Consider the following 14,226-nt stretch of genomic DNA (forward strand, 5'->3'; position numbering starts at 1 on the left):
GGAGCAGCAAATGTCACTTACATTCACAAGTTCTTGTACATTCTGATCTGCAAAAGTGCTTGTGAAAAGCTCATCTGAGTTCAAGTATTATGGAACAGAGAAAGAGGTGATACTTACCAAAACTGGAGGTTTCCAAAGTGCATGACCTGTATGCATGTGCCTCTGCAGGTAGGATGCATACACCAAAAGCACTCTGACTCCAACCCTCCTGCCCAGCAGCCAGCAGGAAGGAACATGCACTCTGCTGAGTGCAGAAGTGGTGGCATGTGCTTGCCACCTGCCTTCTCCCAACAGCTGAGGCAGAAAATACCAGCAACGTGGATGGAGATTAAAGGAAAATGCAGGACACAAAATGTCCACTGAACACATCAAACATTTTGCTCCTACCTAGGAACTTCTCCAATTTTCAGTGCACACCTTTAAGTACCTTTGCTACTGTCAGACCTCTACAACAGCATCTAATTCAACTACACAAAGGCCAAGGGGAATAACCACATGAACCATTTTACCAACTACACTGCTCTTCCACATCTCCCCTTTGGAAGTGGCATCCTGCTCTGCAGGGATGTGTCTCCAAGTCCAACTGAGAGCTTAGACCTGGTCACAAATACTGGCAGAGTTGTCAGGGCAGTACTGAGCTCTATTCACTCTCAGAAATTCAACACTAGCAAGACCAATTCACCCTTTAGTAGCCAAGGACCTGTGAAACAAGTCTATAAAAGGTGTTTTATGACAGCAGAGAGAATGTGCTGCTGTACCCAGTTTGTGTAGCAAAGACAGCAATTTCAAGGAATGACACGTTGAAGAGGAAGGGAAATCTCACCTGAAGAAAAATTCCCCACTTAACCTTAGATAAGATCTGTCCTTGCAATAGAAGGACAGCTGGGTATGAGGCAGTTTAGGGGAGCAATTGCTCCTAAACCCCATAAGTTGTCTCACTGCTCACCAGGAGCTAGAGATGGGTAATATACAACCAGCTGCCTGGGTAGAAGGAAATGTACATCTCCCAGGGTAGAACACTGTCACCATAAGGATTTTGGTGAAGACTGCTGGGGCAGCTGAGAAGTCAACAGAGTATCCGCATCTTGAGCTTACTGGTAAATTGTGATTTAAGTGAAATTTTGCAAAGGCTGCTAAAATTTTAAAAAGCATGTGGAATGATGGAGCATTTTATAGAAATAACATTCATGCCACCCAGTGCTGACATGAGATGATATAAAGGTGATCTGTCAAATGTGCTTAGGGTACAACTCTGCTCAGCTAACAAGGCTTGTCTTCAAAGTGCAGTAAGAGTTGAGGTGAAGGTACAACCAGAGGGAACAGCAACAAATGACACACAGGTGTTAAGGACAGCAGTGAAAGTGGTGTACCTGATGATGCAGTGGTATGATATTTAATGGAACTTGTCACATTCTTGATTTAATGCAAATCCTTTTACTGGAGAAAAGCCTCTAAAAAGAAGAATACTGACGAAGATGAGCTGCAAGCTGCAGTTGACTCTGCCATCAGTCATAGCTGTACTGCACTAAATGGAGATGAGACTATTGCCTCTATCCCTAGAGATAAACACATTATAGAAAACTAGCTTTTACATTAAACTCCAGAGTTCTGCCTGACATTCCAGGTACCTCAGCAAAAGAAGGCTCAGGAGAATACTCACACTACTGTTATGGTTTAGCCAGGAAAAAAAAAGACAGAAACATGCAATTACATAAAACACTTTCTGAAACGTCCTACTTATGGCCTGAATGACCCTCCAGGGTCTGCATGCTCTGCACAGGGCAGGAGAGATTGTGAAGGGTCCAAGTGCCAAGCATGGCATCTCCCATGCTTCCTTGTTTTCTACACATGCCCTAGGGGCAACAAGTAAGAACTTGGAGTTTACACTAATACACACTATTTGTGTTCACAAGACAGAAATTTCCTAAGGTTTTGTCAGGCAGTGGTAGAGAGAGCTCACAGATGAGGTTTATTACCAACAAAGATGCATTAAAAAAGATCAAAAATGCAGATTTTGAAGATGCTAAGTATGAGGGGGAAAAGACTGGAATTGGTCAACTTATTTTTTTAACCAAATGACTCCTCCAAAGTGAAAAAAAGATGACAAAAATGACTCTCCCACTAATTCAGTGTGTCCGTTTTCAGCAAGAAAAGCTAGACAGGCTGAATGAACCAAGATGCCATGGGGAAAACATCCTGGAAGCTGATGGAAATGCAAGAGGTGGTGGTACAGAAACAGGGTCTCCTCATCTTCAGAAACTTGCAAGGCACAGAGAAAGGGAATCTCTCATCCTGCTAAAATGGATTCCAACATGGAGAGGGAGGCAGAAGAATACTGAACTCCTGAAGGAAAAGCATAAGGAAAACATGACTGGCAGCAGGTCAAAGAAGCTTGGATCAGACTGGAGAGCCAGTCCTGAATGGCTGCACCCAGGTGTGGGAAGAACAGACTTCCCTTCTTACCATAAAGCACATGAGGGACTGAAACCAGAAACTGTACAACTGCTGCTTGGGCAAAAAGTCTCCAGACTCCGCAGTGCTTGTTCTAGCTCCACAAGCCTTGGCACACCCTCTCCTGGGAGCACACACACAGGGCAGACCAATTTTTACTCCCCAGCCCATGGTGTGAGAAATTTGACTATCAGATCGTTTTTCAGCTTGTTTTAGTAGATTCGTTTTTTTAAATTACTGTTTTGTTTGAATAATTTTTAAAATAAGCTCTTCCATTTTAGCTGGGTTTTTTTCCCACAACTGCAATAATGGCAGTTCTGCTCTGTTCTAAAATTATCTCTTCTGAGAAAAAGCTTAAAATTAACAGTATAAAGCTAAAGCTTTATGTTTTGCAGTGACAAGCAATGCCCCAAATGTACACTTGTACAAGTGTAGCTTGGTCTCTGGTCTCTCAGATGAGCCATGGCTTGTTCTTGGACAGTGTCCCACTGCTTGGTGTGGTATGTAGGAGTTCCAGCAGGGATATAAAAAAAAGATTTTTTGAGCTACCAGATTGTACAATTATATTTTCCATCTCCTGTCCTACTAACCTATAAAAGGACCATGGTTATCTTGGATGACTTGCATTCTTTGTTTGCTATGTTTTCCACTCAAACATGGCATTGCTTTCTTAACCCTCTCCCGTTCTCAAATGGGAGACAGAGCTTCCTGGACAAGGGTTTCCAGGAGACCAAATCCTAATGATGAGCATGGTCCATTTGCCCTCTAGAGCCAGTGGAAGATGGGCTCAGCTACTTTCAGAAAAGCTCTGAATACTGACTCAAGGGTCACCTCCTCAATTTGTTTAATTTCCTGGAATCTGCCTCCACTGACCCTTCTTCCTAGTCAGGGACAAACTATTGCAAAGCAACTTAGAAAAGGAATTTTAGAAGAAACAAATATCTGGTGATAACTTACAGATGTGTTTCAGTTTGAACTTGATTTTTGGTTTTCATTTTGTTTGTTTGCTTTTGGTGGGTTTTTTTGTTCTGTTTTGGGGTTTCTTTTAAGGTCCGATTTGGAAGCATTTCTTAATTTAAATGGAAAACTTAACAGCTGTAACAATATATTTCCCCTATTCTAACTTGCAGCTATTTCAAGCAATGGAATCTACTCAAAAGCAGACTCTTTCCAGCTTTATAACCTGTACATGCAGAAGCAACTTTGCACTCAGTTTCCCTCTACTTCACCATTTAGGGAAAGTGCTTTCCAGATCATTCTAACAATAAAGACTTATCTCTCTGCTGTCTGACACCACATCAACATTTTTATCTTCATTTGCTTCTTTCTCTGCCTTTGCTTTAATCTCCATGAAGTCACAAGCAGCCTGTGAAATCCAGCTGTGTGCTTCCCCACATGTTCAGTTCACATCCAGTGGACCCTACTGTTATCATACCCTGAATCAAACATCACTACACTCCTATCACATCATGTGGTCACAGATACTCACTCCCAGGCCTCAGTTTGTCTACCACACAGGGCAAAGTGTGGGTTTAGCAGCAGCAGCCACATCCAGTGCCCATCCAAGAGCCATTCTGTGCTTCCAGCAGGTCTCTCAGAAGGGCTTTGTATGAGGTCACTGTGTGTCATGGGCAATGCTGGCCATGCCTGACCTTAAACCTGGCATTTAAAGAAACTGTTCCACTCCAGAAAGAGACCTGTGATGCTTTTCCAGCTGTTCAGCTACACCCAAATGTACCCCCTGAATTTGGAATAAAGCCTTTTACAGTGACCTTCCCACATGTGCAGCCAACTACTACAGGCTAACACTTTTACTCCCTGAACTGCAGAAAGGTGATCCTCACACACCAGTGAAAGAGCAGTCTGTTTTTGTAATTGCTCTTTTTCCTATCTTCCATGCTAGGTGTGATAAAGGTAAAGACTTATTACTCTTACTAACAACTACAGGCTGGAAAGCAATCTTCATTTTGTCAGACATCTCTCCTCTGGTATAGTCTATATCTTATTTCAATCTCCAGTTGCTCTTTGTTTGAGATTCCCACCAACTCCCCACCCCCCATCTGTGATTATGAGGAAATTCAATTCAGTTTTCAGTGACGCTTGCCTAAAATATAGGCAAGCTTATATACATAATAGCTTTACAGAACTCATACACTCACATTCCTATAATATGAGAATTATACATGGCCCTCTTCTACTTTTTTTTCTAAAACTCACTATTAAATGAAAAAGGGCTTTGTTGATCCAACATATGCCACAGCAGGTAGCTAGCAAATATCATCAAAGTGTCCACCAGCACAAGATATACAGCTTCTAATCTCCTTTGCTGGTTCCAGAGCTTGCTTTTCTGCCCTTTCAGTGTCACCACTAGAAACAATGTCATCAGTGTTTGAGACAGAGCAGCAGCCTCCTCCCACCCAGCACCAGGCACAGCCCCACGGGAGATCTGTCAGTTGGTTAGAGACACACAACACAGGGTAACGCTGCCCACTGAACAGCTTCTGCTCAGCTCACAGTCACAGTCACCTGTCAGCACAACACACACAATTTACTTAGTGCTGAACATACAAAGCAAGACACTTAAGCAAAGATGAAGCAGCCAGGCAATGATCTGTTACCTTTTCCTCTGCGTAAAGGTAAACAGAACCAGAGACATACAGAGCACATACCTATTTGTTATACCAACACACTACACTTGTCACACTGCTGCAGCCTTCTACAGCTGATGAAAAGCTCAAGTGATGCTTGGATCAGTTTGCAACCTTATGGACAGTTTCTAAAATGAAGTGAAAGCATATGAACTTAGCTGGTGTAAATCAGCGTGACTCCCATCGACTTTCAGGATGATCTGCCACCTGATACCAGCCTAAGTTCTCTCCTCTGCTTAACAGGGGAATTTGCAAAGAGAGGTGTTGGTTTTTTTCATGCTAAGAGCAATTGCAAATTTACATCCTTGTCTGCAAACATAGCATCATCATGTGGATTACTGCCCTTTTATGCAGGTGCAGTGGATACTATGAAAACCAAAGATGATGCTAGCATGTGTAACTGATGTATGTATCTTAAAAGTCAACTTCCTTACCTTGTTACTATTCCAGTTTACTTTATTATTGCTCATTTACTTTTTTGCATTTCACTTAGGTTAGCCATAGCCAATCTAAACAAAACATTCATTTTATTAGTGTGCACAAAGTTCTTCAGGATGTCATCTATAAAAATAAGCTGCTGTGTCCAGACTGGGGACAGAAGAGGTATCGTTTGAAAAGAAAGCATTTCGATTAAAATGAATGAAGGAAATAAATTTAAAAACCACTGAGTTTCCCTTGAGAACGTGTTCCAAGCCTAAATGAACCAGTGTTGTTTTGGATGATACTTAAAAAATTTCTCTAAGGGTATTAATTACTACATGTTCTGCAAAAGGTCATTTTGCTATCAAAGGTGGTCTAAGGTAGTTTTCATGGGCAGGTGACACTTGATAACCACTAACACTTGCTGACAATTAGGATTAAGACTGCCCAACCATGCCTAAAAAACTCCCCAACATGCAAAAAGGAGTGCAACTACATTTTTGAAGTAAAAGACAGTTTTTCTCCAGTGAGAAAATATATTTCAGGGTGTATTAAAATAAGTAATACTCAACAATAGGATAGGTCCTATTCAGTTTGTAGGACCTATTCAACTAGATCCTTTTCAGTGTGTAGGTAAGATTTGCAATGGGGTTTATAATGTGAGAGGGCAATTCAACCTTGTTTTAAAATGTTACAGTTGCTGTGTGATTTCTTTAAAAAACAGCAAAGAGAATTCAGGTGCTGAAAGATACAGGCCACAGAGCATTGCACATCTCTGCCTGCAGATGGTCAGTGAGTTTTTAGTGGAAAGATGCCACGAACAAATACAGTAGCAACTTCCTTCTGCAGACCCAAAAATGCTCAGGGCAAGTTTGCCTATATTTGTAGTGAAATCCTGTCCATCTGACTGGCTTCAGGATGTTATATATATGACTACACAAAAACTCATTTCTTTTGAGTTCCATAAAGAATTAATAATGCCTCCCATTTTCATGCAGAAACCTTATTTCTGCAAGGTCCTCAACTGAGAGTCCAAAATTCAAGTCTACCCACAGAAATGGGTGTAATAAAAAATGGCAAAACAAATTCCATAAGATAATGCTGGTAGCATTTAAAGTAATCCCAGACCCATTGCAGAGAAGGAATTAAAGAAGTCTCTCTAGTGCCAAAGGCACCAGTACCAGTACTATGGATGTCAAAAGGATGTTCTGGCATCAATATTTGCCCATTAAACAGCAAAGAGCCACCAGATATTAACCACTTACAACCTGTGCAGGATATTAACTGGCAAGCTCAGTGGGTAAAGTGAGTATTATTCTCTATATAAGGTGGGTCTTCTTGCTCTTCGTTGTCTGTATTTATCTCAAAGTTAGGCATCTAGGCTCCCTCCAGGATCAGAGGGAAAACTGTATAGCCCAAGAGCAACTCATCCCTTTTATGCCAAAGCAGCATAAATCACTCCAGCTAGAGGCCCAACTTTTGGATAAATGAAATGCACTGAGACAACCCTTACCCTCAATGTTTAAACTGACTCCAGGTACCCCAAAACCACATCAGATCCTTTTTGTGAAAGGTGAGCCAAGTTAGAGTGTCCAGCTCACACTCAGGTTTTTGTTCTCATGCTTGCACGTACCTGGTTAGGTGCTTCTGGTGGCATGGGGGATGGCGATTTGGACTGGAAAGCATCCTGGGACATGAATCCAGAATCATGGGAGGACACACTGGACAGCCTCATGGGTGCCTGCTGAGGCAGATTGGAGCTGCGATAGCGATAGTGTGAACTAGGTGAGTGCGAGTGCGAGCCACTGGACCGGGAATCACTACTGTTAACGCTGTTCAGACTGCTGTGAGAGACAAAAGGAACAGAGAAAGGAAAGGGGAGAGGAAAAGACACAAGGGCGGGGTGGGGAGAGACCCATATACAGTACAATTAACATTCCACGTGTCTCTAGCAACAGGCAGCATAAACCGGAAAAGAAAAATGTTGACAAATTAAATATATATATATATATGCACATATATATCAGTAAAGAACCATAAGCAGCTGCAGTATCCCTGGCAACCAGAGAGAAAATGGCATTTTATCTTGAGTGTCATTCAAATGATCAAATCTTAACCACTCAGACTTCCAACTCAGGTTAGGGATGAAGGAATTGCTACTTGCCCTCCCTGAGCACAGCACTTGTTCAGAAAGTGTCTGCTGATGGTTCTCTCCTATTTCTGACTTACACTTGGACCAGATTGTCAATGGGATTTCTAGCAGGGGGACCAAAGACACTGGAGTTCATGTAAAAGTCTGTCTCTAGGCATGCTGCTGCAGACAGCCAGCAGGACAGTGTGTGAGACTTCTGAAAGCATCACCAAACCCCCACACTTCAGAGTACCTGGGACACGTTTTGCTCACTTGAAGGCTTCCTACCAGATAAAAAGACATGACAGCACATGGAGTGAAGCCAAGCCACTGGGTATGGAGCTTTAGTCAGTAACAAGGACAACCAGTGAATGAAACCCCAAAATTAGTATCCACTAAAACAAACCAAAGTGATTTTTCAAAGGAAGAGACTGACTTTAATCCTCAGAATCCATGCATGACAGTACGGACATGCCAATCACAATGTGGGAGCTTTTGGAATTTCCTGCTGGGGTGGCTGAGCAGGACTAGCAGGATGTACCAATCTGAGGGCAGCTCCCTGCTGCACTGGCAGGAGCCTGGCCTAAGGATGGCTCCAAAGGATACACAGGGGAGGCTGCACCTCCTGTGCACCAACACCACGTACAAAGAAGATGTGCACGTCAGCAGGGAGCAGAGCAAGAGGAGCTCTGCTTTGTTTTACCCACACACATCAGCCTGTGCCATACAGGTTTTACCATACAAGAAGACGAAAATTATTAGGAAGAGATGATGAATTTTTGGGTTTTTTTTGCCATTTTCTTTTATAGCTTCAGGATATTGCATCTTTAAGCCTGTGCTCATTGCTCTAAATATGCACGTTTTCACATATATATATATAAAATACTGACTTTTTAATATATATCTGCATGCAGAGACAAGTAGGTACAGGAAGTCGTGTTCACTTGCTCTGACATGCTGCAGGTAACTTTGCTCATACACAGGGAACCTGTAATACATAGCTCATACAGCAAACTGAAAGGTAATCATTTGAGAGCAGCTAGAGAAGTGTTGAGCAGAATACACAACAGGGTATCTTCCTTTTCAGTAAAAGGAAAGAGTAAATGTGGACATCAGGATATGGGGGCAACATGCTAGTAAACTGTTTTATGAGAGAAAACAGTTTTTACAGAGAAAGCATAGACAGAATCCAGTGTTTCAACATATTTCAGGACAGCATTAGACAGCATTAAACAGTCAAAAAAACTTGTATCAAAAAAGCATTTCCATCTACCAAACTGATAGGACAATTGCCAAGGATGTTTTTCCCCTTTTCAAATAGTTTAACTTACTGATTAGTAACAGCTACTTAGAATAATCTAAAAAGTCATCACATGAAAAACAGAAAAGGAAATTATGAATGGACAATCTCAAGAGTTTAGATCAGTACAGGCTGCTCTTTGATCCAAAATGGATTCAAGAGAACTGAATCAAAAGCATCTTCAAGTTGTGTTGAGTTCAAAAGTTGTTCAGTCACGCCCATCCTTTTTAATATCCCCAGCACACACTTAAATGAGTAAAGACCATGAGGGACTGTTTCATTAAGACTTGCTATTTAAGATTTAAGAATGTATAAAAATCCATTTCACAGTCTGAACTTGCCTCCCTTTGGCCCCAAACAGGCTAAAAATAAATATTACCAATTGACTTACCTGCAAACACTGGATTTTCTGGACATGGTAGTACTGGGAGAGGATGGAGGAGTCTGATAAGACCAGCTGTAATCAGAACCTTTCAAATCTAAAATTACCTGATGAAAGATAATCAATAGCATCAAGGATGTGGAAAAAATTCACCCTATCAAAAGAAAGCATGTGCTTGTCATACAGCATTCATCCCTGCCACAAACTTTCAGAGCCAAGTGAGTCTCAGTTCTCTTCCAAAATTACACTGTATTGCACAGGTGAGTCAGTTCCATCCTTGGCTTTACTGGTATTAGCATACTTCAACACTAAGGCTGACACCACAGAAAGAAAATTTCAGATCTGAATGGAAAAAAAACTTTTAGAAAGTAAATTGAAAATTTATTTTTTGAATTAAGGAAGCTTTTCCGGTTTTTGTTTCTTTTGTTTTGACTTAAAAAAAAATTATTACAGCCTTTGAGCTGAAGTATTGTAACATTTTAAACAATTAAATGAAGATTCAGTATTCAACCACAACAGAGCTTAACATTTCTAGGTCAATGATAAGGTGATTATAAAGTATGACAAAAAATCTGAGTTCACACAGCAGGGTTGCAGATAAATGTCCTATTTGGATTCATTTAATGACACACATTTTCCTATGCATTTTAAGGACAGCATGGAAAAATGCTCAAATGTTAAGACTCCATCAAGCTACACAACCCCAGCAACACCAAGTCTGTGACTACAAAAAGACAGGGATGCTCAAACACAGGGCAAGGAGATGACACTCATTTCTCAAAACACTCTCCACAGAAACTGGGCATCTTCATACTCTTCAAAGTGTTACTGCTACCATTTCACTCTGTTCTCACCAAGTATTTTAGGGGCACTCAGCCCCTGAAAACAAATTTTCACAGGACAGGTTTTTTTTTAATTGCCCATGTTCAAAATGACCTTGCTGTTGTAAAGCTTCTACAAAACATCACATTAAACCACTAAACACTAGTAGTCAATATTCCTCACAACACAAAAGAAAAGGCGGTACAAGCCACAAATAAAATGTTTTTCAGGTAACAATATCTAACCTGTTCACTTGAGGATGGCAATTTGTGTGGATCCATTGTAAGACTTTTCAGGTCATCTGATATGGTTTGCAAATGGGTTATTTCTCCTAGCATAGATATTTCTTCTTCCTGAAAAGAAAAACAAGCCAGGCTAACCACAGCCTTGGTTTTAAAAATCCCACTTGTAACACAATATATGACCTTTACAATTTTGCTGAGGACTGTGGGGATGCCCCATAGGGCTGCATTTTCTTTCCACATTAAGTAATTATGAAAGGTTGAAAACATTAATTTAGAGTTTTGTAACTACATTAAGATTGCTGTAAATTCTAAAGCCCAAAAATTTTTTATCTCATCAACAAGATAAATAAGTCTCAGCCTTCTTCTTGTGACAGCTTCAGAAAAACTGTCAGTTTTGCTGCACTTGACAAATACCTAACTGTTCTAGGTACACTCACTAATGTGTCCTAACAATTTTAAGCTTGAGTGTAAACAGGGGTTAAACTCATAGTTTTTCATAGTTAAGTTAAAGGCATATACAAGCACAGAGCATTAATACATCTGAGATTGATTCTGTCTCAAATTACACTGACAGCTAACTCAGATGATTCCTGCACCATAAACTACCACAGTAATTCCTTAGCTACCATGTCTTCCAGGTCCTCTCAGTCTGGAATTCACCTCCTCCTGCTCAGCCATGACTTTTCTAATTCTCTAACAATGGCTTTCTGTTGAGACTGATGCTCTTTGTAAACAAGCACTGGGAACACTTTCCCAGTAGGTTGGTGACCCTTCAGAAATGCACTTTGCTTGCACAAATCCATGAACAATTCCTTGTCAGACTTCAGACTATCTGAAATGAAAATTTACCCAAACCTTTCCAATGAAATGAAGAACTGTCATGTAGAAGGAAAGAGCTATCAGAAAACTGCAAGGAAGCAGCCTGCAATTTGTCAGATAATGTCATTATATACACAGGGGAGGTCTTGAAACATTTATCAGTCCTAGCACTGGAGTAGGAGTAAGGAGGATTTGTATTAAAATGTGATGTTAAGAAGGAAAGCAGTGGAAAAAAACTGTATTTGCAATGTCTCAGGCTGGAATGCATAAAGAACACAAACTGACTTCATTCTTTATGCTCATTGTTTACCCATCAGTCACCTTGAAGGTGTTCAGTGTTTTCCATTGCTGAATTAGTCCAAGCACCTACAAAAAAGGTCCCAACTCTCACCACTTGCCAGACAGAGGGAGATACAGGCTGTATTTTGACTCTAGAAATGAATTCCTAAGACATAACAAGATACTCTCTTCAGAGGCTTCTGGCCACTTATCTAATCTGTGAATTGTACTGAGTGAAAACGAAGAGCTCTTACGATCACGGGGCGCAGCATCGAGATGAAAGCACAGAATCGACCGCGCTCCTCGATCAGAGCTTTTCTGACAGCTTGCTTCTCGGTTTCTTCAAGCAGCAGGTACTTATCATTGACATCTTGTAAAGCACTATCCAGCTGGGGCTGAATGTCACCCCGTCCTGTATGCAGGAAACAATCAAGAGCACATATTGTCAAAACTGGGCCTCTCCAGAGAAGACGACATTATTTTCAGCCAGCACTGCTGGTGGATTGTGCTTTTGCAATTTGAGTCTCAACCAGCATTTTCCCTTAATTCAAATCAGTAAGGATGTTTCCCCTCACAATTAAATCAAGCATATCAAAGCATTTATTTTTTCCCCTTTTGCACAGAATGGAAATCCAGCTCAATTCAAAAGGTTTCAACAAGCCAAAGACAGCATTTTAAATAAGGACTTTATCAGAGCATTAGCTGTAGAAACTCTTCACATCATCCTTGCCGAAAACCAGCATCTTACTAACTGGGAGAGTATAAATCCCTAGCACAAGGGATCTCTGCCTTCTTGCATTTGTGCTTAACAAGGTTCTAGTAAGAATTTTTAGTGGGGCCACTAAATGAATGAATCAATCTCCTATAAAAAATGCTACTATGGACATGTTACTGATCATTGGACCTTTGAGTACTCAGTACAAACCAACTTCTTCACTCCAGAGTCCAAACTAAACCAAACCTCTCAACATAAGTTATACATATACATATTTTTGACATGTATATGTATATATATATATATATGTTCAATATATGTCAATGGATACAATTAAATTCCAGCATTTTGCAATAAAAAGCTTCACCATGTTAATTACAGTCAACTCATAATATCAAAACTTCCTGTGACAGCTAAGTACCTTATTGTGCACTGAGTACCTTATTGTGCACTGATTATGCTGCATCATGCCAAAAAAATATTCCTCCAGGAATTAAGAGCTGCTGCTTAGATATACTATAGGCAATAATGCTGCAGTTGCAAGATGTTTTCATGCAGCTCACACCCCTAAATATTTTAAAGCACCTCAGTTACATAAATTTGTTGCAAATCTCCCAGAAATGCCATCACATGCAATTTAACTACCAGGAAGATAACACTGAAAAAAATGGTGGGTGAGTTACAAGCAGCAACCCAAAATCAATTTTTTGGATGATAACCTTTCTGTGCAGAGGATTTAAAGTTAAGTGCAAGAGGAAAAAGTCTCTTTATGTGTGTAGTACACAATGCAGATGACTCAATGTCAGGTTTAAAAAGAAAAAACCTTTGCCTTACTTATTGTATGTATTTCCTTAATACTCCAGAGCAAGGCAAAGCCATCAGCCTCCCTGCACTGATACACAGCCAGAGCTGCAGGAGAAGAGAGCAGCAATGGAAGCAAAGAGAATCACGCTGGCCTAGTGGAATTACAGGCTGGATATATGCAAATCTCCTCTGCAGAGAGTTAGACATAGTCCAGATAAAATGCACTGACACCCACATGCAGAGCTCTGCAATGGATCCTGGAAGAATCACATGCAGTGCAACATGGACACTGCCAAGGCCACCTGGAACCAAAGCTCTAGCAGTGTCTGATCCTGCAGATCAGTCTGGCTGCTCTAATATGTTCATAAAACTTACTTACTTGGAAGTAAATAAACTTTAAGAAGAACAGAGTAGGAAGGTCCTCTGTTTCCTCCATCAAAATCAGCATCTACCAGAAATAAGTTATAGCAGAGCTTTGGGTACCTCCCTGAAAGTCCTGTGCCTTTTCGTCCACACCCTCAGGAGACAAACTGGGCCTTCTGCTTCAAGACCGTTCTGTACATTTCAGGCCCTCCCCATACTATGCCATAAGATGCAGTGGTTAAACATTTCATACTTCTCTGGAGATGTTCTTTCCAATTCTTTAGGAAACAGAAATTTGCATCATTGCTCAGGCCCTTTTTGAGTACTGCCTAGAATTACAGTGGGTAAAATAACTACCTATTGTTCAAGCCTAGATACTGGCTCACTACCATGGATGTACCAAGTGCAAACTATATTAGCTGCCAACTAAATGAAACACTCATTAGTTTGGCTTTGGAGAACTGCTATAAACATTCAGCTGCTCCACCATAATCATGCACATAATGCAGTAAATCCTTGTTAAATGCATTTGCCTATGCAGTGAGAATACAGACACTTAAAAAGCAACTGGACATGATTAACAAAGTGGGTTCAATTATAGTGAACTTTGGTACTTTCTGTGGACCTTAGAGCAGGACATCTTGGACCAGAGAAACAAGAGCAGCCAAAACCTGGGGCACAAATAAACCCCATTTGCACCTGTGTAATTCACTCAATTCAACAAAGTTATGAGGATAATGTTCATATGTTCATAATAATGCTGCTATTTTAACCCTTTGATCAAAGCATGTGTAAAACTACACCACTCTCCAATTTCCTCTGTACTTCTACAAAATTCCCATTTTAT

The 14,226-nt window shown here is 40.7% G+C and overlaps 1 protein-coding gene across 19 annotated transcripts in view; it reads right to left on the reverse strand.

Moving 5' to 3' along the window:
• The window catches only part of MTSS1 (MTSS I-BAR domain containing 1), a 126,724-nt gene that overhangs the window by 8,452 nt on the left and 104,046 nt on the right, over positions 1-14,226 (reverse strand). For 13 of the 19 annotated variants that reach the window (XM_039715512.1, XM_039715514.1, XM_039715503.1 and 10 more), the window contains 4 exons: positions 11,752-11,909; positions 10,400-10,507; positions 9,342-9,439; positions 7,153-7,363 (listed from right to left, as the gene is read on the reverse strand). In XM_039715512.1, coding sequence (XP_039571446.1) covers positions 7,153-7,363; positions 9,342-9,439; positions 10,400-10,507; positions 11,752-11,909 — 575 coding nt within the window. The remainder of the gene's footprint in view (positions 1-7,152; positions 7,364-9,341; positions 9,440-10,399; positions 10,508-11,751; positions 11,910-14,226) is intronic. The other 6 variants (XM_039715513.1, XM_039715504.1, XM_039715510.1 and 3 more) reach the window with 2 other exon arrangements.

The sequence above is a fragment of the Passer montanus genome, unplaced genomic scaffold, assembly GCF_014805655.1.
Source record: "Passer montanus isolate IOZ18808 unplaced genomic scaffold, ASM1480565v1 scaffold33, whole genome shotgun sequence".
Lineage (NCBI taxonomy): Eukaryota > Metazoa > Chordata > Aves > Passeriformes > Passeridae > Passer > Passer montanus.